A 25,202-nucleotide genomic window follows, 5' to 3' on the forward strand; every position below is an offset into this window, starting at 1 on the left:
AACGATACTTCCTAGGTTGCGCTATCGGTTTGTGTAGTTTTAAGTCCGTACACGTTAAGGGTGAGTTTAACCCATGTATGCCCAGTGGACTCTCCCATCCTTCTAAATTGGATCAATTTATTTCCAAAATTACGGATGTCTAGTATATGTATTTCTATATTAAGAATATTTCTAACAGAAATTTCTTTGAGCAAACAGCGCAGACCCTGATGATGCGGCGTCTCATCTGGGTCTACGCTGTTTGCCAAGGCCTTTTTTTCTAGACGCTATGCATAAATGGGTTAACTATCGAATTGCACATTATAGGCGCAATCTAATGTATCTTAGCAATAAAAATAACAGTAACTTGTCAAATAAGTTGACTTTAAGTCAACATGAAATATGTTTCAAGAAGTAAAACTGAGGTATACATCGTTTTTATGTTCATGCTAATCGGTCGGAATTTTTGCGAAAAAAGTTGTTCCCTTTTTGGCCGTATATGGTAATGTCAGATTAAATTATTCTGAAATTAAATTGTTCATTTTCCTTAAAATAAAATGGTATCATTTGTTACATTGAATGAAGGTGTAAATAATATTATAGTAAAACAGTTCAATTTTTAACTTCGAATAACATATCCACAGGCAGGATATGTCGACAGTCCCGCATAAACACTTTGAGATAAACATACATGTATAAAGTACGACGATAATCATTGCATTTATTTTGGCTTTTCTCCAAGTTTGTGATTTTCGGAAATGCTTGTTCATGCAAAATCAATACCTCTCGTTGATAAGGGTTATATACGTAAGATATCGGTAAAACACTTGAAAGATCGTACATTTGACATGATTTGGGTGTCTCTTGTAAACAGCCGATAAAAATGTGGCCACATTTGAAATTTTAACTAACACTGACTATGCGTTTATGAGTTTCAAAGATTGAAGGGAGATGGGTCTATTGAATATTTTACGAAAGGGCCAATATGGCCAAGGGTGGCCCATCTGAGTTTAATATGACATATTGGGATTACATGTCCATAAGCAATATTAACTAAATTTTCTTGTATTATCCCTCATATATGTATGTGTGCTTCCATATAGTTCAACGTTTAAATAATGATGATTATCTCCAAGTGCTACACCACATATTGTCAAAGGCACGCGATCTATTTTAAAAGAGTTATAACCTTTTCTTTAAAATTACATTAACAGCTTCTGTGCGCAAATTCAGCTATACTTTGCATGTGATATTAGTCAAACGTTTACAGAATTATTATCTTAAGTGCTAAAGCATAATAGTCAAGGTTTTGCGATTGCAAAGAGTTATTGCACTTTCTCATACTTCCATTCAGCCCTTCACAGAAGTGTGGCTTCTATGTTTTTTAGATTGCCTGACAATAGATGAAATAGTTTTTGGATAATTTCGACACTTTTCGGCTCGTTCATGTAACATAGAAAAAGAATGCCAATATCTTCATGACCACAATGGGGTTTAGGTCAAGGTGCTTTCTGATGATTTGACTTACCCCTAACAAAGCTCTTGTTTCCCATAAAGTTGAATAAAAATATTTTTCAACTGTAATTAAATCTGGATACTTTAGCAGCAAAATAACTCGGTACCACAGGAACACTCAGTCTGCTTATTCGATCTGCGTCTATGTTAGTTAGACGCGTATTTCACGGATAATAGATTATAACTTTTACACACGGAGATTACAATTTTACCGATTTCGATTAATGATTTATTTCATAAACGAACCCACATTTTTTACATTTCCTCTAACTTAGATATCTCATTTTGAGTGTTAAAATGTAATGCATATTTCTTTTTTTTAAATCAAAGATACTTGCTTTGAAAACTGAAACTGTTATTTTACAAATGAACAACAACTCCCTTTAACGTTCAAATTTTACCAATACTGTTTTACTACAATACTGCTGTGATAGTGAGTTTTATTGTTTTACGGCTATTATCATAAGATATACCTAAGTTTTAATTGAAAATTACAATACCATTACGCTAATTGAAAGTGTTCTCGCCATTTTTTCCAAAAGAACTAGTTTGGTAAGCTTCATTTAATCACTAAACTATTTCTTTGGACAAGTTGATGTAACCCACAAGCCAAATCCATTGAGTTTAACGCCAATAATAATCATTAAAACGGCTCATAAACACACGGCCTAAATAGTAAAGTTATTGACCGCATTCTAAAGTCTGATTATATCTCGCAACGCTATACTGTTCGTAGGCTTAAATCAAGAAGTTCGTTTTAAAATCTGTGAAACCCAATATATTTTGTTGAATAATTTTACTTGCAAATGTAAAATTTATGTCGGGTTTTAATGAATCACTGCACTTCCATTTATTGTTCTGTCCGTTTACTTCAATACAATATTGGTTATTCATGTCGGAAGTACACATGTTAGTAATACTCACCTGTGAATTAGAAGCTTTTCGTGTACAGGATTATTAATCATTTGCCAGCTTAAGGGGTTAATAGCAATGCCCAATATTGTCTGTCAGTCGACCCAATTGTACGTAATATTTTCATGTCTTCCCAACATGCCTTCTCTCATTGAAGGATTGTTATGAAACCTTGCTCCTTTTAAAGAAAATTGAGCCGATGTTAAGGAGGCGTGTGCCTTTGACGCTAGGTAAAGATCGAAGTCACTTAAGGGCGATTCAATTTTGAAGACTAGTTTTTCGTGTCTAGTCACTCCATCTCATGGACTATTTCGGACTCCAAGGCAAAAATGATGACGGCGAGGGACGATGCTATCCTTCGGACATCTTTATTGATATACGGAGGCACCATTGAAATAACAAAACTGGGTTGTATTTACACGTTTCTTTTATTATTTGGCTTTCTTTTTTATTACAGTAACTGATAACGAAAAAACACCACGGTGGACAACATTATCCAATGCAAAGAACATTTCTTAAGGCAGGGGATCCGCCTGTAGATTCGAAAGAGAATGTGACATCAGGCCAGAATGAAACCAGTCGATATTACCATGACCAGTCTGTACTCGAAGATAAACACGTCAGAAATAAGTTAGATATACAATCTCAACTTGAAAGCAAAAGGCATTCTAGTAAAAAAAATCTATCTGCTGATCGAACTGATTTTGATATGCCAAGGGCCATTTATTATCATAATAGCGGAGGACAAAATGCAGAGTCTTCCTCAGGCAAACGTCAGCCGATTGTATCGACAACGAATTCTGCTCAATTCCAAAGAGGGAAAGGAAACCTCGTCCGAAGAGGGCTGCATGTTAGTCCAGACCGAAACGAGTTAGGTGGTAGTTTGCATAAAACGGCACTTGATATACATGAGAGAAACGACGAACAACCAACAATGAACAGTTTACAGAACAACAACAAAAGGACACTGAAAGAATATGAGTCAACATCTCCGTTTTCTTTTCAAAAAACGACGATGAGCTCTGAGGAACTATCAAATCGTTCTTCAGAAACCATATACAGGCGTAAATACAGTGGAAATAAAGATCAAAATGATCAACATGGTATGCTTTCGGGAAGCGGTCAAAGTAACAGACGTAACGAGAGAAAAACTGTTGAAAAGTTTAAATCCTGTTTAGTGCCCGACACTGATGCACAATCATTCTACCAAAGCCACACAGAAAACAATATTGAATACATCGATGGATGTAGACCTAAAAAACAAAGCATGATACATCCAGCCAAGAGTGGATCTACTCCCAGTAAGGATACCAAAATGGGTAATAAGGAATCTAATATTTATCAGTCAACGACTAGAGATGAAAGACATGATGATAAACTATCAATCACAGGAACTTCTAACCATGAACCAGTCGGCTACGGTTTTCCATTTCTAAAAGCAATGGAAAACAACGACGCGTCTCACATTGTTATGGAACTAACGAAAAAAGATATCGCATTACGAAAATGTATTGTAAGAACAAAGTTAGATCCAGAATTGCTGTTGCTCTTCCTTAAAGTGTTGAACAAAGCTTTCGAAAGTGTAGATGTGCCAACCGCGCTTTATACACTTTTTGAAATATTATGCGAAGAGGGTTTTTGGGAAGCTCTTCTAACATTCTTGATCGACCTGCAGTCAAGTTCCGACTCCGATAAAAAACACCCTGTTGTAACATGTGTGACGGAAATTATGACAAATCAAGTGGCCAAAAATCCAATGTCTATCACTGTATTTAGAAGGTTGTTTACAATTATAAAAATGATCGCTGATGACCCAGCAAACGCTTCTGGTATTAGCGATTTAACAAGGGAATCATTGAACGATTTTGCTGATCTTAATAATGCTTATAGAAAAGACGAAAAACCATTTGAACACAGTCATGAAGGTAAACCACCAGACGACTTTAGAACCATTCCGGTTCTTCCGAGAATAGAAGAAATCAAAGGCTTCATTCAACCATTTCTACGAAAGAACAAACTGAGCGGACAATACGAAGACGTAGATGATTATTTAGATGTACAATTTAGACTTCTAAGAGAAGATTTTATTGGCCCTTTAAGGGATGGCATCACGGAGTACATAAAGCACAATGAAAACAAAACTAAACCAAACGTTAGAAATACTGATGTTCGTTTATACCGAAACGTATTTGTTGTTGGACCAGAACTTACTGAATTTGGTTTAAGTTTCAAAATGAAAATGGAAATGACACCTGGACTAAGAAAAATACATTGGGAGTTAGGAAAACGTTTGATATATGGATCATTGGTTTGTCTTTCCGTCGATGAATTTGACACGCTTGTTTTGGCTACCGTAGTTGACAATAAAAAGATAAAAGACGGGATATTTACTGTTTTTATTGAAGATGAAAACGTAAAGATATCAGAAGTGCTAAACAGAAACTTTATTGTGGCTGAATCTACTGTGTATTTTGAATCTTACAAACATGTTTTATCTGGGCTTCAATCCATTAACGAAACGAATTTCTCATTTGCAAAACATATTGTATATAGCCAACCTAAAAGCTCCCCACCTGCTTATTTAGATCACCAAACATCTTTTGATTTGTGGCCGTTGATACACGACGACTACACAATTGTTCACCCTAGCCATATTCGAAACGAGATGCAAAGGTATCACAAGCGTATTGTGTCACAAGAAAACAAAAAGTCTGCACGTGTGAAAGTACTTGACAAATCCTCATGGCCAGCAAAGGAAAGCCTACAATTGGACGGCTCGCAGCTGCAAGCCATACAGAACGCACTATCAAGAGAATTTGCAATTATTCAAGGCCCACCAGGTACGGGTAAAACTTACATTGGTCTTAAGTTGGCAAAGATTTTACTTCACAACAAAGACACATGGGGCAATGATAGAGGAATGGCCTCACCGATGTTGATAGTTTGCTATACAAACCACGCACTTGATCAATTTCTGGAGGGAGTTGCGCAATTTTATCGCGGAGACTTGGTGCGCGTTGGTGGCCGTTCGACGAATGAGCGTTTAAAAAACTATCAATTGAAACAATATCGGATGGGCGCTTACAGTCCTCGGAGCGCAATCGGGAAAATGAAGCAATTAAAAGACTCGGCACGTAAGGATTTTGACGATTCTAAAACTAAAATCCGCGAGTTAACCATTACTATACAAATCTGTTTACAAACTATAATCAATGAAGAAACATTACGTGATGTATTGAGCGATGGGCAATTCCAATCATTGCAAACAAATACAATATCAACGAATACCGATGATTCTGCTCAATCAACTATAGCTCATTGGCTACGAACGGACTTGATAGAGCATGAGTGCAGACTGGCAATTTACGAAGGCCCCAATGAAGATGAGGATTTGGAAAACAGCATTCATGTAACAACAGGAAACGAAAGATCTGCTAGTATTCTTTTCGAAGATATACTACCCGAGTTTGACACATCTGAGGTTACAATATTGTATCAAGCCAGACGGAAGATACTCTCAGGTTATAATGTCACTAAGGAACACGTGCATGAAATACTAAATCATATAACCAAGATTCGTTTTAATTTAAATGAAATAGATTTAAATATCAAAGAAGTTAAAAGCAATGAGGAATTATCCAAAAAAGAACAGAAAAACAAAATTAAGGAACTGCGAAGAGCTCAAAAGAGACTGAAGCAAGAAGAAAATGAGCTTCAGTTTCGCTTAAAAAAAGAACAATTACTTCGGAAATCTGTCAAGAACAAGATACCAAATCTAATTTTAAGTCATGATTTAATGACACACCAAGAAGTATGTGATATTGACGACATTTGGAAGCTCAACCTTAAAGACAGATGGAGACTTTATCGAAGCTGGGTGCAAACATATTGTTTGTATTTATACCATAAGATTGAACAAGAAAAGGAAGGTTTTAAGATCACAGCTAAACGATACAAAGAGGCACAAATGCTCGAAGATCGAGAAATATTGCGACATTCATCCGTTATCGGAATGACAACTACATGCGCTGCTCGATACCTCAGCACTCTACGGGACATAAAACCTCCGATTGTGATTGTTGAGGAGGCGGCTGAAGTATTGGAAGCTCATATCATCACGACGCTCAGTGATGGATGCAAGCACCTTATTTTGATAGGTGATCACAAACAGTTGCGACCAAATCCATCGGTTTACAAACTGGCTATCAGATACAATCTGAACATAAGCCTTTTCGAACGCATGGTCAATAACGGAGTGCCACGCGATTGCTTAGAGCTTCAGCACAGGATGAGACCAGACATAGCGGACATCATGCGGCATATTTACCCAGGTCTGCAAGATCACAACCATGTGCGATTCTACGGCGATGTTAAAGGCTTAGCAAAGAATGTCATGTTCATCAATCATAACGAACCAGAAATTTCAAATGGCGAGTTCAAAAGTTATGCTAATCCATTTGAAGCCGATTATGTTGCTAAACTGGCAAAACATCTTTTGCTACAAGACTACAATGGGTCTCAAATAACCGTTCTCACCACATACACAGGTCAGTTACTTGAATTACAAAGACGAATGAACCGCGACGAATATGCAGATGTATATGTTACCGTAGTAGATAATTATCAAGGAGAAGAAAATGATATTGTTATATTGTCACTTGTTAGAAGCAACCATGAAAATCGAATAGGGTTTTTGAAAACTGAAAATAGAATTTGTGTTGCTCTTTCACGAGCAAGAATGGGATTCTTCGTAGTTGGTAATTTTGACCAATTATCATCTGTGTCGTCTTTGTGGAAAGCTATTACAGACGACATGATGAAACGGGGTTCTATCTCAAGTGGATTACAACTCCGCTGCGCTAATCATCCAAACGACCCACCGAAAATTGCAAAAACGGCCATGGACTTCCATGATGCTCCACTAGGCGGGTGTACGAAAATGTGTGAAGCAAGACTGAATTGTGGCCATACTTGTCCACTGAAGTGTCATATAAAAGATCCCTCTCATAAATTGTTGAAGTGTCAAAAACCATGTTACCGACTTTGTGAACGGAGCCATCAGTGCACAGGAAAATGTTATCAAGATCCTTGCCCACCATGTGCAGTAATTGTTACGATGACCATTCCACAATGCAAGCACTTGCAAGATATCGAATGTCACTTGGATCCTTCTAAAGTTATTTGCAACACCAAACCTTGTCCTACAATTCTCGATTGCGGACATCCATGTACCCATGCATGCGGTTATTCGCATACTGAAAACTGTGAATATGAAATTGAAAAGAAATTTTTCTGTGGACATACATGTAAAATTCGTTGTTTCCAGAAAAATTTAGAACAATGTCCACAGCCTTGCGGCAGTATACTACAATGTGGCCATGAATGTGTTGGTACGTGTGGTTCTTGCTTAAAAGGAAGATATCACGACAGATGCAGACAGAAATGCAGTCGTATTTTAATATGTGGTCATCAATGCGAATCACCGTGTGCGCATTGTTTGCCATGTGATCAGAAATGTCAAAACAAATGCGTACATAATACATGCAATAAACTGTGTGGCATCCCATGCACGCCTTGTAAGGAACCATGTACATGGTCTTGTAAACATGATCAATGCTCCAAACTTTGCAGTGAACCATGTAATCGGCCACCATGCAACAAACCTTGCGAAAGAATATTAAACTGCAACCACATATGCATTGGTTTGTGTGGTGAGCCGTGTCCACACCTTTGCCGAATTTGTGATAAAGAAAAAGTTACTGAGATTTTCTTTGGCTATGAAGACCTCCAAAACGCACGATTCGTAAAACTGGACGACTGTGGGCATGTACTTGAATCCACAGGTCTTGATTACTACATGAATATGAAAGATGAAACCGGAGAGCTTTGTTTTAAATGCTGTCCAAAATGCAAAACGCCTATTCGCAAATGTGTGAGATATGGAAATATTGTGAACAAGCAGCTTCGAGATATTGAACAAGTCAAGATAGCAACTCTCGGTGGATCATTCGGAAAATTGAAAACAATGTTGGACGCGGAAACGAAGTTTTTGTTGAAACAAAAAAATCCAATATCTAAGTCAAGCTACGCATCAATATCAGCTACGGAGCTCGCTTTAAAAAGTTGTAATGCTGCGATCAGAAATGCTTACTTCAAAATTCAAAAGCGGATAACGTCCCTAAAAGAAAACAAAAGTTGTGTTATTTTATCTGATCAAGTTATTCAAACAATAAACGTTCAACTTCAAGTAATACATAAGTTCGAAACTTTGTTTGTGATGACAGTGAACACACAAAGAATGTCGTTTTTTGACGACATTGTTAAAAAAGTTGCAGAAGCTCGTTTTGTATTTTCTGAGCAAGAACTAATGGATATAAACACCGAATTAAACCGAGCCCAATTGTACTTCAAGTGTTATAAACTGGAGAAACATTTGAAACGAGTTGGTAAACATTCCAGAGTAGTAAATGACATTAAATTTGTGAGGAACAAATTGTTTTCGTTTCATGTATTAACTGCAGATGAATTTGTTCAAGTGCGTGCCTGCTTGGATCGCATGAAGGACATGACTATGATTCCAGGGCTTAAGATAACTGAAGAAGAGCGGATTTCAATAACACAGGCAATGAAACTAAACAAGGGTCATTGGTTCAAGTGCCCGAATGGTAAGTTGTAAATATGTGAAACTGTTGGGCACTTTTTATTACCTTTACTTATGATTTTTGTTTTTGTGTTATTTTTTGTTCCGAATAAGACACATTTGACTTTCTAGCCAACTAGCTGCGTTCAAAAGAAGGCAAAACTGAAAAGCCGGGGCTCACGTTTTCAGTCCTTGCTGCAACGGCATATCTGTTAGCGATTGATCATACAATATTAAGTATTGCCATTATCTACATTAATTTTAATGACGATGAAATGTTTACAGTAACTAACATAAGGTTCTCGTATCTACATTTACTAACTACTAAAATCTGCTCAACTTGCACTAGAGAAGCTTAAAGAAGTTAACTGACTGCAAAAATATGACTATATACTGAGAAACCGGGTACACATTCTAAAGAAAAATATTTTGACAAAAAAACGTGCATTTAATACCCACATTTCTAAGGTTTCGAATTAGTAATTGGTAAACTAACTACACAACATCCATTTTAAGTATGACATTTGATAAGGACACTCAATTAAAATATACAATCATCAAAATGAATTTTGCTGATTGCGGACAGCATATACTAAACTTTGATTTAGTCAAAAATGGAATTCATTTTACCTAAAGAATACCATATATTATTAGCTTAATAAAAGTATCCATATTTACTCCTGTCATTATTCATTTTTAAGTAAAGGAGATACACTATATGTTGCATTATTTGAAATATAACGTTTAAGGGCACGTTTACGCCATCGATGATTGCGGAGGGGCAAACCAAAGGTCAAAATGTCCAGAATGCAAGGCGGACATTGGTGGGGAGAATCATCGACTAGCGGAAGGGAACCAGTTGGCGTCGGAAATGGACGGAGCAACGTTTGCAGCGTATTCAGAAGAGGCGAATAACCTTGGGAACTTTAACCTCGATGATCTTCATTAAACTTGTATGAAACATGTTTTTAAATGCAGTGCTTTGTACCAAATAGACAAAAGATTGCAGTTGGTAGGACTATATTCCTTAAAGTTTCTGTAAAGCATTTAAACCATTACGAAATGGTTGAAATTACAGGGCTCGACGTGCCCTTCGTATTTATTGTTTTATAATACACATGCTTATTCATCCGAATTATAACCGTTAAAATATTCATATATTTTGCGATAAATAACCCGACTGAAATCAGCAATCTCTTTGAAAAGACGAATTTAAATTTGTTTAACTGTGTTCGCATAATTACCGTTTTGTTTAACTATTTAAAGATAGTTGGTCTTTTAATGTTGTTACATTTCAAATTTCAAAGAGTTTCATACACGTTTTTAAGAAGCCATTGACATTTCGCAGCGATGTTTTGCGTCACGACCCACTTGAGGCAGCAACTGTGTAGGGGTGTGTGAGTGACGTTACTAAAAATCGTCCTCCCTATTATTAAATATAATTATTTCATGCTTGTCTCAATTAAACTGGGTCTAAAATAGAAGAATATCTTAGGCTGATCTTTGAAATTGTAACACTGACAAAGACATACAACTTTAAGAATTAATACACATGTATATAATTGTTATATAAATGCAAATTCCATGTATATCAACGCTTTGTATGTTGAGCATTTAGAATCAATTTTGCACCAGCGTATTTATTTCAAAAGAAATATTGTTTAGGAATACAATGTTCTACATGTTCTACAATACATGGGCATATAGGCTGTACATGTAATGCATTTTGTCACACATATTGAAAGAACAAGTCAACAAATTAGTATCACGGTAATGGTTCTATTTTGCAGAAATATTTAATTGACCATATATATTTTTTTATGGATGTCTATCGTTTAACTTTTGCAAACGTATGTATATTTTTAAAGCGTATCTAAAGTATTTGTATTTTAAAACGCACGGTTTAATGCTGCGTAGTTCTGTATAAATTTCATTAGCAATTAAAAAGTAGAAGTATTTTTAATTAAAAGCTTAATTGTTATACTGATATTTGCGAATCATTTACTTGAGCCATGATGTATGTCTAAACGTTACCGTTTTAGCTCGACTATATAAGAAAAGGCAAGTTATTATTCTCTTCCCATCGTCAGCGTCGGCGTCCGAGCTATGTTAGTAAGTTATTCAGGATTGAGTTGAGAAAGTTCAATCAAACTTTAAATATAAATTCCATATATTAAAATGAAGCAGAAAGCTAAGTTTGGTAACTCTAGTTCAAACTTTGTCAATATTAGGGACGAATTTACATCTGCACTGTATACGCAGATTACAGAAAAGCTAAAGATGTCGGTAAGCTAGTTGATCAGGAATAAGTTGAATAATTTTATTCAAACTTAAAATATGTATTTCGAATATTAAAAAGACCATAACGACTAATTAACTCTGTTGTTCAAAAAGTCAACATTAGGCGACAGGTAAAAATTGGAAATTAATTTGTTCATCATTGGCAAGTAAAAGTGTTTCGGTAAGCTAGTTTTTCTGGCTTGAAGGAGTTCGATCTAAATTAAAACGTAGACTTTAGCTTCCAGAGGTCCCGGGTTCAAATCCATGGGATGGTATTTTGTATTGCACTTCTTCATTACCATTGTGATTACTTACTTTTATAACAACTAAAGATGTGTTAGTAAATATATTAAATCACATTGTTCAAAAATACGAAAATCTGTTCCTTTTAAGCCCCTTTAATACAATAACATATTATCGAAACTAAATTTTAGATTTCGGATACAGAGTATATTTATAATGATATGAACGCTCTATGTTAATTCAACTAAGCCTTTCCTTGTCTATCTTTGAACATATTTTGCTTCCCGCTAAAATGGAAAGATGAAACTCTGAATCGGTTTTAAAAATGCCGGAGTATGTAAAGAAAATGGCATAAAAGTAGGAGCATCAATCGTTCTTATGTTTTTATAACTACAATGTCATTAACTTTAGGCCTTTACTACAATTTATTACGAATATGACGTCTGTGTGTGTTTTCCAATTTATTGTATAAAAGTCTTTGATATAAATCAGGAATACAACCCAATAAACACAAACGTTTGAAAATAAAACTTATACTTATTGTTTGATAGGTTTATTGATTGGCACGCACTTGCGATCCATATGCATATGCTATAAAACGTCATCCGCAAAGAAAACAAATCGTCTACTGTTTAAATTAGCATGGCATTTGCTTTGTTTATCATGCGTTAAATCAATACAATAATTGCATTGTACTGTGTATTGTTCAAGTATTAATAACATTTAAACACGTTTTTGAACACTACTTACTGCATCTTATGTGTAATTAAAATACTTTTTTTGTATTTTTGTTTGTTCTTAAACAGTATGTTTTACCATTTTATCATATTAAAATGATTTAACTTAGTATTTTCTTTTGTAATGCAAATTAATGCATTGATGTTTTGTTATGCGATGTGACATGCTATAATGTGACGTGATGTAATGTTATGTAAGAAAGTATGACAGAAATTCGTATATCTGTGTAGTTTTACATTCATTGATATTATTGTCCGTAGTATATTATTTAATAATCAATAACGGGAAACATGCTGTCCGGATTATTAACAAGCTGTTTTTTTATTAATTCCCAATGACGATATACAAAAGGGATTTTTTTTGCTCTTAGTTTATGGTCGAATTTTATTTCCCTAGTTGTTGCAGAAAACAAACTTATTACGAACGACACATTTGGGCATAAGAAAGAAACATGTCGGGGAAATATGGAAACTTGTTTCTATTTAAAAAAGATATGATATGTACTAGCTCAATAAAATCAATACTATATATAAGTAAATGTTTATTTTGTTATTTGTCAACATAAATATCAGCGAATAACATGAAAACGAGTGCATAAATACAGCATGTTTTTCGTAAAACACGCGTGTATATGTAAGTGTTTTAGATGGTCTTTTGCAAATGCCGATTCTTTATATTGCATTTCACGGGTATAAAGAAAGAGGCCTTTTTAATGATATTGGCACGTCCGTAGCTAATTGTGTAAAATTCCTTTAAACACTTTGGCGTTTTTATTTGTGGCGTTTCCATGATTAATAAAATGTATGTATTTTTTTAACTCTATATGTCAGCGTGTGTTTATATTTGTATGTGTAGGTATTTTAAATTATGATATGTCCAAACGTGTTTACATCACTTTCTTCAATTATATTAAATGGTAGCATATCAATAAAATGGTTTAACGACATTATTTCAACCTGTTTGGTCTCTTTTTAGTTGTAGATATTTTATTGATGGAGTCACTACATTTTGATTAAACAAAATATTCATTGTTACATTTTCCTTTGTATTAATTATAATGTTTTGAACAGGAAATTGAAGACTATGTAAATTACATTTTATAACATAACATACGGACATTTACACTTCTCTTTGTGTACCTAAATACAAATTCAGTTTTTTATACCCGATGTCTCATGTTGAAAATAAAGCATCCGACACCTACAAAGAGTTATATTGAATCAAACTACACAACTTCTAAAAGTGTGCTGATATCACAATAGCCTTTAAAATTTCTTTATCAGCAGAAATTAATGTATCTGGATGATGACTTCACCGCTTTCAGAATAATGCGCAACACTCATATTATATTAAAAGACAATTAACTTGCGTTCATTCTGAGTCACTGTACACATACACAAATTCAGTGCCCGGTTGAAAAAAGAAACATCAATCTTCACTGCCATTCAGTTTAAAAGCACGTGGACGTTTGGGTAAAGTTATTAAACTTTCGCCGATAGCACAGGTCGCCTTGAAACACAGTCGAGTTGTTACCTGTGTAGAACCAGTACTTTGTGTTTTAAAACACGATTTTTGAAACGATCCCTTACAGAGGACATAATGGTCGCTAGGCGGTGTCCATTTGTCTATTCCACCACGACCATCACGTTATGTATTCAAATATGTAGAAATAGTAGAAAGCATGTATATGTACGAGATAAAAACCTTATGCCTGAAACACGGGCCTTCCCTTTAAGACCTGGCATCTGTAGTTAATGTGTGACTATAACAAATAAGTTTAATTATCAAGATTATTCATAGATTTGTCCGAGATATACTACGCACCCATACGTCGACGTCGTTGTCGGCGTCGGCGATCGCGTAATGCAATGGTTCAAGTTTGAGCGCAACATCTCGATAGCACTGTTTCTACTTGAGAAATTTCACTTAACCTTCACACAAGTGTTCAAGATAATTGTTAAGGTATGTATCCGAATTTAAAATTCCCCACCTCTGACCTGCAATTAAGCCTGTGTATGTCCCATTTTACTAAAACAATCAGATCAACGTTTGCGTGCAACTACTTCATAGATATATAGATATATATATATAGATATATATAGATATATAGATATATATATATAGATATATAGATATATATATTTACTACATATATTGCGATAAAATAAAATGTCCAGAGTTTCTAGAAACACTCGCAGGCTAATAATATCGATTACGGTCACCATTTGTTTCGTAAGATTGGCCCCTGTTGAATTTATACTAGTAAAAGTCGGGTAAACTCGCAAAATCAAATTCATGTTTTTGTTCGCGTGCGTATCGCTGTAACAACTTCAGATATTCAATTGCGCAGTTATTAAAATGTTATGTCTTCGTGATCATGATTCAGGGTGAGTCTCTTGACGATAAGTTCTATAAAAGTTAAATCGTCATGTAACACCCAGGGTCCGGTTTAATGAGAGCGACCATGGTCGGGCGACTATGGTTGTACCAGCGAATAATAGTCGTGCGACGATAGCCGTGTTTAATGGAGAGCGACGGTCGTCAATCGACCGCGCGTTGTTCGACATATTGTCGAGCGACCGCAGTCTACCCCTTACACCACGACTGCTCGTCGCTTGACGCTTTGTCGGCATTGAAAACCCGTGCAAAATGAACGCGGATAGTTTCGAGTTTAATCATGGCGGCCTCCATGCGACTTGTTCATTGAATGCGGAGACATTTTCGAAGAGAGCGAGTTTTTCGGCGTAAGCTGTATTAAGCCAGCTTTTCACCCTGACTTGACCTTTGTAAGTGTCCAATAATACTCAAATAAAATTTCCCGCGGCTAGGTACGAATGAATACACTTCATTTATTCCATTGGCTGATTTGAGTATAACACCAGAACATTGGAAACATATCCGCGTCTTTGTAACACTGTTTTACTGCATGAAACAATTTTATCTCTAATGAAAAGGCTCAATAGATAGAACAGTTTTACAATCAATTTTCGACATAAATACAGTTTGTGCGTTCACCTTTTATTTTCAGAGAATTAACAGCGCAAAAGCGTTTATACTAAAGGCTATGTTGTCATATTTAGTACTTACTTGCATTGCATTTAAACCCGCGAGGTTTCGGGTCATTACGCGGCCATTTGTGAAAGTCAGAGTTTATATACAGTTCATCACCGGAGTTCGCAGAAGGGGTTGCGATCATTGTGTTACACCGGTCTTACTGACAATAACGTAGTGACTGTAATGCATTGCATTCCAATCCGCAAGGTATCAAGGTCAGTTTGCGGTCAGTTGCAGAAATCTTTATATAAACGCCGTCTCGTAAACTTTGTGCACTTGAAGTCTGTTTTGATCAGAGAGATACTAAATAAAGATATTCGGCGATATTATTGTGGTATGTCAATCATCGATTTTTAATATGGTTTCAACATTTGCATGATAAGGACCAATTTTGATAAAATTAATTAGAAATATTTATCCATTTGGACCAGTTTATTAAGCATGAGCACAATAATTCACTATACTATAATTATGCAATTAAATAAGATTCGAGTATTGCCGGCTGACCTATATGCACTCGTTTATTTTCATGTTTCTTGTGTTGTTCTATTCTGTAAATATAGATATCTGAGTAATAATATCACATAAAGCAAAATAAGCCACGAAATCTGGCGCAACACCCCGTAATTGATTTGCCTATGATGTAGCTAAGAACTGCGCAGAAAAAAGGCATCCGCTACTTTTTATCTCATAGAGATAACTTTTGATCGTTCATAAACATCGACCACAATCAACGCCGTATATCTTTTTTAAAGATATTTCTTGTTAGAGATAGGTTGAATCCATTAGACATGAACAATGATGATGAACTTTTCCGTCGATTTCGCTTACCAAGGAGAGAGCTATTGGAGCTCATAGACACCTTTGCTGTAGATCTAGAATACGTTTCCGAAAATTTATACAATATTGAATCATCAATATGCGTATTTCCCATCCAATACACGGATGTCTCGAGCAAGGGAAAGTAATACATATCAGTAGTTTAGAAGAAATGCACTTAATTGATTTACCTTAATAACAATGGGATAAATATGTTTTATGATGCTAAACGTCGCGTCATTTATTTTTCTCCCGGCTTATTAAGAGTAGTATTAATAACAGAGAGGAGTGCAAACTGTTCACTGAAAGTTAAAGGTAAGTCCCACAGGAAGGCAATGCGCAAATAATCCCTGGTTTATGTGCACCAATATCATTCAATAAACTGCTCATTAAGGGCAACTTTCTTTGGAACTTATCTTGGCCTATAATTCGCAAATTGTACACGTACGTTGAGATGAATTCAGTTGAAGGCACTGATTTTACATTCAACGTGTCCCGTTGACGCATTACTCTACATATGGTCCATGCTCTGTAAAAAGGGGTTTAATCCATGTGCGTAAAGTAACGTCCACTATTAGCCTGTGTAGTCCGCACAGGCTAATCAGGGACGACACTGTGTGCCTAAAATAGACTTTTGTTAAGGAGGCACTTTCTTTAAACGAACAATATCATAAAATCGGAAAATATCGTCCCTAATTAGCCTGTGCGGACTGCCTAGGCTAATCTGGGACGACACTTTACGCACATGCATTTAACCCACTTTTGACAGAGTACGGCTCATATATATGCTGAACTATATGGAATGACAACATACATGTATATTGATAGCATTCTTTTAAAATTGTAAAAATACACCATGGTATAAAAACGGCAAATTCTTATACCATACGCACAAATGATTTATACATGCAGTAAAGTGTAAAGTAAAATGGTGTTGATACATAGTTACATGTGCACAACTTTAATGTTACTCCAACAATAGCTTCATCACTTCGTGTTTATATATAAGAAACAGTACCAATTTAATTTTGTAATAACAATATTGAATGAGTCATATAACCTACATCAATATTAATAATGAATAATGGCTTTTAGAAGAAAGAATTTGTGGTTACAACGAATGAAGGGAAAAACAGAAACAAATATCAACAAATAGAGGATAAGTATTTTCCCTCATGAATCATTACGTCATTTTTGTAGGTTGAGAAATAAAATGATATATTGATAAAGACATCAATAATGAAATAAAATCACAAAAATAATGCTAAAAACACTCGGATCGGTTTCGAGCCATCAATAACCAGACTAATATCTTAAATACAGACAAGATAAGTGTAAGTAAACTTTTTTGTAATACTGACAGATGCTTCAAATATTCATCTGATTAATCTCCTAGTACCGACAGTACGAATTCATGACGTTTTTTTCAGATAAGATGTGAAATATATCCTGTATACAAATACCGTTTACTTTAGACAAAACAGCATGGTATCAATAAAGCAGATCTCAGATATGTTGACAGTATTATAAAATATGCAGGAACGAACTCCCCGAAATACAATTTTCTCAGCACCATGTACCTAGATTTATTTAGAAGAGTCCCATACATATTATTCGAGTATGTGTATCAAGTTGAAGTGAAATTTACAATGGAACATGAATAATTAACAAAACGATCATTGCCCAGATAAAGTGTCATAAGTTCAATCCTATAAAATAGAAATATCAACCTTATTTAGATAGATTATCATTTATATGAATTTTGCAGACGATAATGCAATGTATCAAACCTTTAAGTGCAATAATTATTGGGCACAGATTTAGAAGCCAGATATAAAAGCACATTTTAACAAAAATGTCTCAGCAGTATGTCCATAATCATTAGTGAATTCCAGAGCTGATTGCAAACCCGTTATTTGGTTTTAAAGACTTCCGTAGACATCCAGACTCCACAATGCAGTTTTTGCACGCGTTTTCCTCGATCTACGAGCATTATTCATTCGATCCTTCCTTCCGTCCGATTTGTCGAGCGCACTAATTCATATTGGTATATGGTGAATATTCATATAAATGTACGGTCTTTAGTACCAACATCTTGAAACTGCGTTGGCAAGTATGTTTGAGGTTCTGCAATTTTGACACGCGAAAGGACATTGTCCAGAGACGCGTGAACCATAGTAGTAGATTTTATTTCATTGCGTCAGATTTTGTATTTGAACTTTGAACACTTAATGAATATTATTACAAACACACCTTTGACGAAGAATCCGCAAGCGAATTCTGTTTAAACAAATAATATCATATTATTTTAACAAATTTAAGATTTACTTTTCGTGATATGAGTTTTCGCACAATAAATTAAAAAAATGTTGATGGCGGAAGTGATAATTTTCTAAAAATAGCGACTACAACGACCGCAGTCGACTGACCACACAGTCATGCGACCACAGTCGCGGCAAATTTCTCCGTGAACGCGACAATTTGTCAGATTGCGGCCGACAACCGTCGGTCGACCGCACAGTCGCGCGACTACAGTCGTGTTTTGTAGTTTTTTTTATTAAACCGGACCCAGGCTGAGTAAGGTAACATGTTGAGGACGACAATAATTTATTCGACATGACCAACAAAGCAAATTTGAGATGCATTTGTTATAAAGAAACGTATAAGCGCAATTCTTTACCATTTCTACATTTCTGTGAACATATGTCGGACATCTTGTGATAATTTATGACAAAATATTATTGCTGGTCAAAAAATGGAATGCCATTGACATACTATTTATTTATAAAAGTTTATTGAGATCAAATTGTGATAAGACGTCCAGAAGTTATTGTATTTGTTTTTCTTGACTTTTTTCGTGTTTACGGTAAACCAGGTGCGTACGCATAATTATTCAACTTCGTGCTTGCCATGTAAAACTTTGACGAGGATTTCTCACCGTTTCTACAAAGGTCCTATTGAATATAGATACAAACGAAACGTCTGGCAAACATGTATAGCATTCAGTGAAGTAAAACCGTTTTTGTGGTAAGCGTAGCGTCATAGGCGTATGTCTTTCAGCGCGGAGATTGTGATATTCTAAGTAAACAAATGATTCAAACTAATTTATGGTTCGTATCTTCAGCAGTGAAAGTTATAACAAGGTATGTCTTAACGATGCATGGTTTGAACATTGCACAACGATGGGTTCAATTCAAAAGTTGGCCTCTGTACCAATGAATTCGCCGTTAGTCGTAACAAGTCGAGAACTGATATCCGTCATAGAAAACAAAGAAAGTCAAACCATGCAAACGTACATGACAATCATTCCCGGTATTCGTCAACTTATGAATTCGTATTCTTTTGTTGAACAAGAGGTTCTTCAATCCTACCATAATGATCACCCTAACTATATTATCGTTACCATAATCTATTCGCATCACAATCACTTCGTCCAGACGTTCAGAATTACTGCAGGATACCATGTGATGACATCGACAGAAACACATGTTGTCTTCTTAATAATTTTATTTAATATGTTTACCCTATGGCGCATTCCGTTATCCAGCTGGGATGTACTTGAGGATATTTGTATCATTCATTTATTATGTACTTTATTAAGTGAACAATTAACATAAATCAGTCTATGCGAAAAATAACAAAGATGTCACTTATACATTTCAAGTATTTGATTGTGCAACTATCTATGCCTATAAAGTAATTTTCGAATTTTCATATGCTCGTTTAACGTCTTTTGACCATATCGGATATGAAGCCCACCAACATTATGTAGTTTATAACTCGCGTCAGTTGTTACCCAAAATGTATTGCTAAATATTAACAAGCATAAGAACGTACGTACGATAAAAATTGTGGTTCGAATTTTTCGACTTAACCGGGGTTACGGTAAAAGGGAAACAACTAGCGCAACATATCAACCGGATACTCTACAAGTAGTTGCTGCTGACCTTACACATGTATTTAGCATAGGGTTGTAATATACAGGTATAATGCTAAAGTCACTTTCACGCTCCCAATACTACATACGTATGCTATATAAAAAATCAACAACAAACAGTACCATACGATGGTTATTTACAATAGGAAGACCCTATAAACAAGTAAAATTTGTGTAAACACATTGAAATACAAACATTCGGCAACTTTAAAGCATGTAAATATCTTCCATGATGGCATCTACTTTCGTTTTGTGGATGATATCTAGTCAGGATCGGATTCAATCGGTTTGCGTTCATTTGCATAATTTATACTAGCTATCACAGAAATATGCTGCTGAAGCTTTCCGTGTGCCGACGCTTACCGAATCAATCTCGCGTTCGCTCGTAAATGCTCGGACATTTGGCGAGAAATAAAAATGGAATTATTTGTGACACAAAAAAAATAAAAACGAGCATTTTGTATCTCGTTGAATCAATGTTACCAGACAACATATAACGTTCAAATTTTGTATTTTGCTAAAAGGAACATTGATGTTTGTATTGGTTAGCTTTATTTTACGAAATATTCGATATTTTTCAGCGTGATCGTTACTTTAATATCCGTGCCTCGGCACACATGCATCAAAGTTATAACTATTTTTGCAGATATTAATGAATGTGCATCTTCTCCATGTCTTGACGGTGGTACATGTTCAGATGGTGTTAACGCTTACAACAATAATGCTTAGCTGGCTTCAGTGGAAGGCGTTGTGAAATCAGTGAGTAATTTTGTGGTTTCACCTTACTCAACATTCAATTTAATTATCTGGGCAGTCCCATATCAAGATTTCAATATGAATGAATCTTAATAAAAACATTGTCGTTTAACATAAAATCCATATAAATACGGTCTCCGTCTTCTATGTGACGTTCATTTGGAATGACCCTTTAAAATTAAAAGAAACTCGTACCGTTTTGTAAATTTTTATTACAAATTTGACTTATGTCTTGTCCTGAGAGCAATCGCAATTACTCAGTGTTAATTAATAGTATCAATGACATTGTTAACATCCACCGTTATCCCACATTCTGGATTCAATCCTGTTTCAGCCGCAACGTTAGAATAGTTCAATACAGAAACAGCTTTAAGTGTTCAAGGTTTCACGTTATAGAGAAGATACTGCTTAAAACATTCATAAAATAAATACTATAGAGGTAACAGAAAAATCATGATTTACAATATGTTCAGTTCATTCTCAGAAACACCTGTTTAATATATATTGTTTCCAAGACTTTTAAAATAAAAAAGCTGTTGTGTGTTCATTTTGTAAATTTTCGTGTTTGTACAATTTTAGATTTAAAAAAATAGCTACTATGCTACAAATGTGACGACATGATGAACTTGAACTCTGTGATACAGTGAAGACATGTGGCGATAGTGAAGTGAGATGATTGAGTTTTTCTTCAATCATAGACTTATTTCAGAATACTGTTTAAAATAACATTAAAGATCAGACAAGTTTATTCAGAACACCGTAAAAATTTAAATGTGTTAATGTGCATCTAAATTATGAAACTTATTTGTTTTCACGTGTTTATTGTAGGGCGAATGCATTTCAAGTGTATGTTGGGATGTGCCAATATATCAATGTTCTACAATGTTCATATAATGTAATGCATTCATAAACTAGTTCATCTAATTTTGATGTTAATCTGGGAGTTTTATCATTGATTGTTTCTACATAGAGTTCTCCTCTCGTTAGGCAGTAAGGCATTATTAATTTATTGCATTTCAGTTTTTATAAATGTACATATATACCATTCATTCCGCATATATGTATTATTTGTGTGATTTTATGGATTCAGATTTGTTCGACCTCTAGTAAATGTGCAACATATTGCAGTGGCGACTACTGAAATGGACGTGAAAACAAGAATGAATGTAGTTTATATATGAGTATTTAGCTAGTGTCTTGTTCATATATGCGTATGTCAGAGCTAGTGTTGTTTAATATGTGTGTTAGATTAATCTCAAGACACATACAAGGCCCATTGTGCTAGGCCTGCAATCACGTTCGAACCATTCAGAAATCCACGTCCATACGCCGTGTAATAAACACCAGGTGAGTTTAAATATGCACGATTCTGTATTATTCCAAATAGAGTTCTATACTATTAAATGGTTATTTAACACATTAATTTTATCATACGATTAACTTAGTGTTTTTTCGAAACTAACCATATAATTCTACGTGTAATAAAAAGGATAAATGTCTTTTATTAATGGTCTCATTGTCAAATTACATGCATTTATTTACGTTTGGCTGTATATCGCTAAATCCTACTTATTCTTTTGTTTATAAAACCCTGAACGTTGCTGAATAATAGATAGAATCTTAAAATAAAGCTGATTCAAAAGAACGCATTTCATAGCCACTTTCGTTATGACAATACCATTATAGACATAAATGTTTGAATTTACCGGCTTTCTGTAAGGCCGTCATAAGTAACGGTAACTCGTGGTAGGTCGTCGAGACGAGATAACTTACTCGCGGTAAAGACATAAGCAATTGATCAACATACATGCTGTTAAACGCTTGTTTCGAAATTGCTAATAACGCGGAGGCTCAAATAATTTTGGACCACATAAATTGGACAGATAACCGGTTTAGTGGCTTTTATTAGTGTATATAGTGTGTTTATTCCAATTGGTTTATACAGGTGTTATCACGTGTTAGTTATCTCGTTCCTGTGATTTACTAAGTTGTTCCCACGAATTAACAATGCTATTACCATGACTTACTAAGTCGTCATGTCATCACAACGATTTACTTATTATTTACCATAACTTACTCGTTCCCTGAACTATCTCGTTTGCACGATTACGTATTATTATTAATAGTATTTTACTTATAATTATAATTATTATAATAAATATAATTGTAGTTATATTTATAAGTATACTTATAAATATAATTTATCTTATTATGATAATTATGACTTTTAAGAAGGCTTACGGGGTTATACCGATTACGAGACAAGTTGACCATGGGACGCGATGGTGCTGTTTAAAAAGTAAATTTCAGCGCATAGACGCGGATATTTTTTAAGTGAGTTTATCATGAAATGAATCATGTAAATACAGTATTGCTGGTTTTGACGTACAGTGTTGCTTGTGAATATGTTTAATTTAATTGTAATGAAGTATTCCTATCGCTCTTACTTACGACATATTTTCGTTGGATGGTGTACGGCTTACGATTTCCAAAGCGTTTGTCCGTAGTTTATGTATTCCGTATGATAAAAGAGGCCGTATGCTAAAAACCATGACGGAGTACTTTAACACAGAAAATTACAAAATTACTAACGGATGTTTGGTAACACAAACCGATAATAAATAGAAAAAAACAAATAGCCAACTAACTAATGACACAGTTAAAGACAGATCTAATACTTTAACCTAAGCTTCGTCCGCAATCACTGTTTGGCTTAATGCACTAATAATTAAGTATTAAAAGATAACTTATTAATCCTTGGCATAAGGGTATTTATTTATACAAATTGACGTGAGGTGGTTAACGTATATGCGACTAAATTTAAATAAATGATAAGTATTTTAAAACATCAATAATAACAAATAAATTACTTTAATACACACATTCACTATACATGAATCGAAATTAAAAACATCAAGATATTCAAATAAATACAGGTTAGTAGACGTTTCACTGTACAATACGGAGATATATCTTGAAAAGCAAATTAATGTACTTCCAGTTTTCTATGTGAGTAGTTATCCGATACCTAAGATTTCAAATCTTTCGAAAGTGCACGCTATTCGTTAGTCAAGTTAAATTAGGTTATCATGACTTTCTTGTTGTAAGCTCACCTGTGAAATACACATGGTGATCTTTTGGAAGCACTTTTTGTCCGTCGTTCGTCGTTTATCATCCGTTAACTGTTCATACCAACGAACTCTCCTCCTCCTAAACCGCGAGTAAGATTTACTTCTTCTTCTGCTGCTACTTTGTACTTCCTACAGTCAATTGCTGGCTATTACAGGAATGCCTGTTATAGGTAGATATAGACACCGTTCAGTCCGTTTTCAAGGAAGAACCAGTACTTGGTGTCTATGGAGGAGATAATGAGAACGATCCCTGAGTAGGGAGCGAACCCACGAATTCTCGATCGTAAGGTGGACACCTCATCCACTAGACCACCGCGACCTTTTATATTGCAGATAGTTAGATTTTAGCACAATTGCCATAATTATTTGTAGGTTGGTTCCATGCATCGATTATTGTACTCAAAATAAGATCGACATTGTTTATATAAGGACAATGAACCGTTATATTTCTTCTTTGATTTTGTATTAGGATGGATTGTTTCATATAGTGTTATATTCTGTTCATACAATTTTAAAATGAATCCATATATTAATGGTTTATTAATAATAAATTTTATAGGCTTGATATAAATAGTATTTCCATTTAAAAACAAGGTCATGCATATGTGAATCCGATTGATACACATTGTATGGTTTCATTTATTGAAATATGATAAACACGCAAATGCAAAGATTAAATCTATATAAATGTAAATTTGTCAATTATTAGGACGATTTCGTTCGACATATTGGCATAAGTTGTTTATATAATTATTTTCCGTTTCTTTCCGTTTCTTTCTTTACTTTTCTCTTTTCTTAAAGTGCATTAATATTTTGCTTAAAGGTGTTAATTTATCAAAAACTAACGATATACGATAGCCACAGATGTACATAGAATATAACCTGTCCATAGTGATACGACTGAAAAACTAATTAGAACGATGAAAGCAAACATATTAGCACCAAGCGATGGCTTAAACTTCGTGCATTACGAACCACAATTTCAGACGTGTTTTATACAAAAGTGTTACAACTTTAAGATTAATACCATTTCGACTTTTGAAACTTCGTTTGAGAACATGCTCTATAAAAGTCACATCGTGATGACACATCTCCGTGAAGTAACATATGGAGGACGAGTACATGGACTTACCAAAGCAGCCTGTTCGTGATTAATTTAATGAATAACAATGACTCCATTAAGAACACTTAGGCTAAA

At 34.8% G+C, this 25,202-nt stretch overlaps 1 protein-coding gene across 1 annotated transcript; it reads left to right on the forward strand.

Annotated features, from left to right (window-relative positions):
* The first annotated feature begins 2,868 nt into the window (after positions 1 to 2,868).
* On the forward strand, positions 2,869 to 13,499 carry LOC127834347 (NFX1-type zinc finger-containing protein 1-like). Its single transcript, XM_052360106.1, has 2 exons — positions 2,869 to 9,071; positions 9,796 to 13,499. The coding sequence occupies exons 1-2, from the start codon at positions 2,906 to 2,908 to the stop codon at positions 9,993 to 9,995; spliced, it is 6,366 nt and encodes a 2,121-aa protein (XP_052216066.1). The 5' UTR covers positions 2,869 to 2,905; the 3' UTR covers positions 9,996 to 13,499.
* The last annotated feature ends 11,703 nt before the right edge of the window (positions 13,500 to 25,202 follow it).

The sequence above is a fragment of the Dreissena polymorpha genome, chromosome 6 (genome assembly GCF_020536995.1).
Source record: "Dreissena polymorpha isolate Duluth1 chromosome 6, UMN_Dpol_1.0, whole genome shotgun sequence".
NCBI classification, from domain to species: domain Eukaryota; kingdom Metazoa; phylum Mollusca; class Bivalvia; order Myida; family Dreissenidae; genus Dreissena; species Dreissena polymorpha.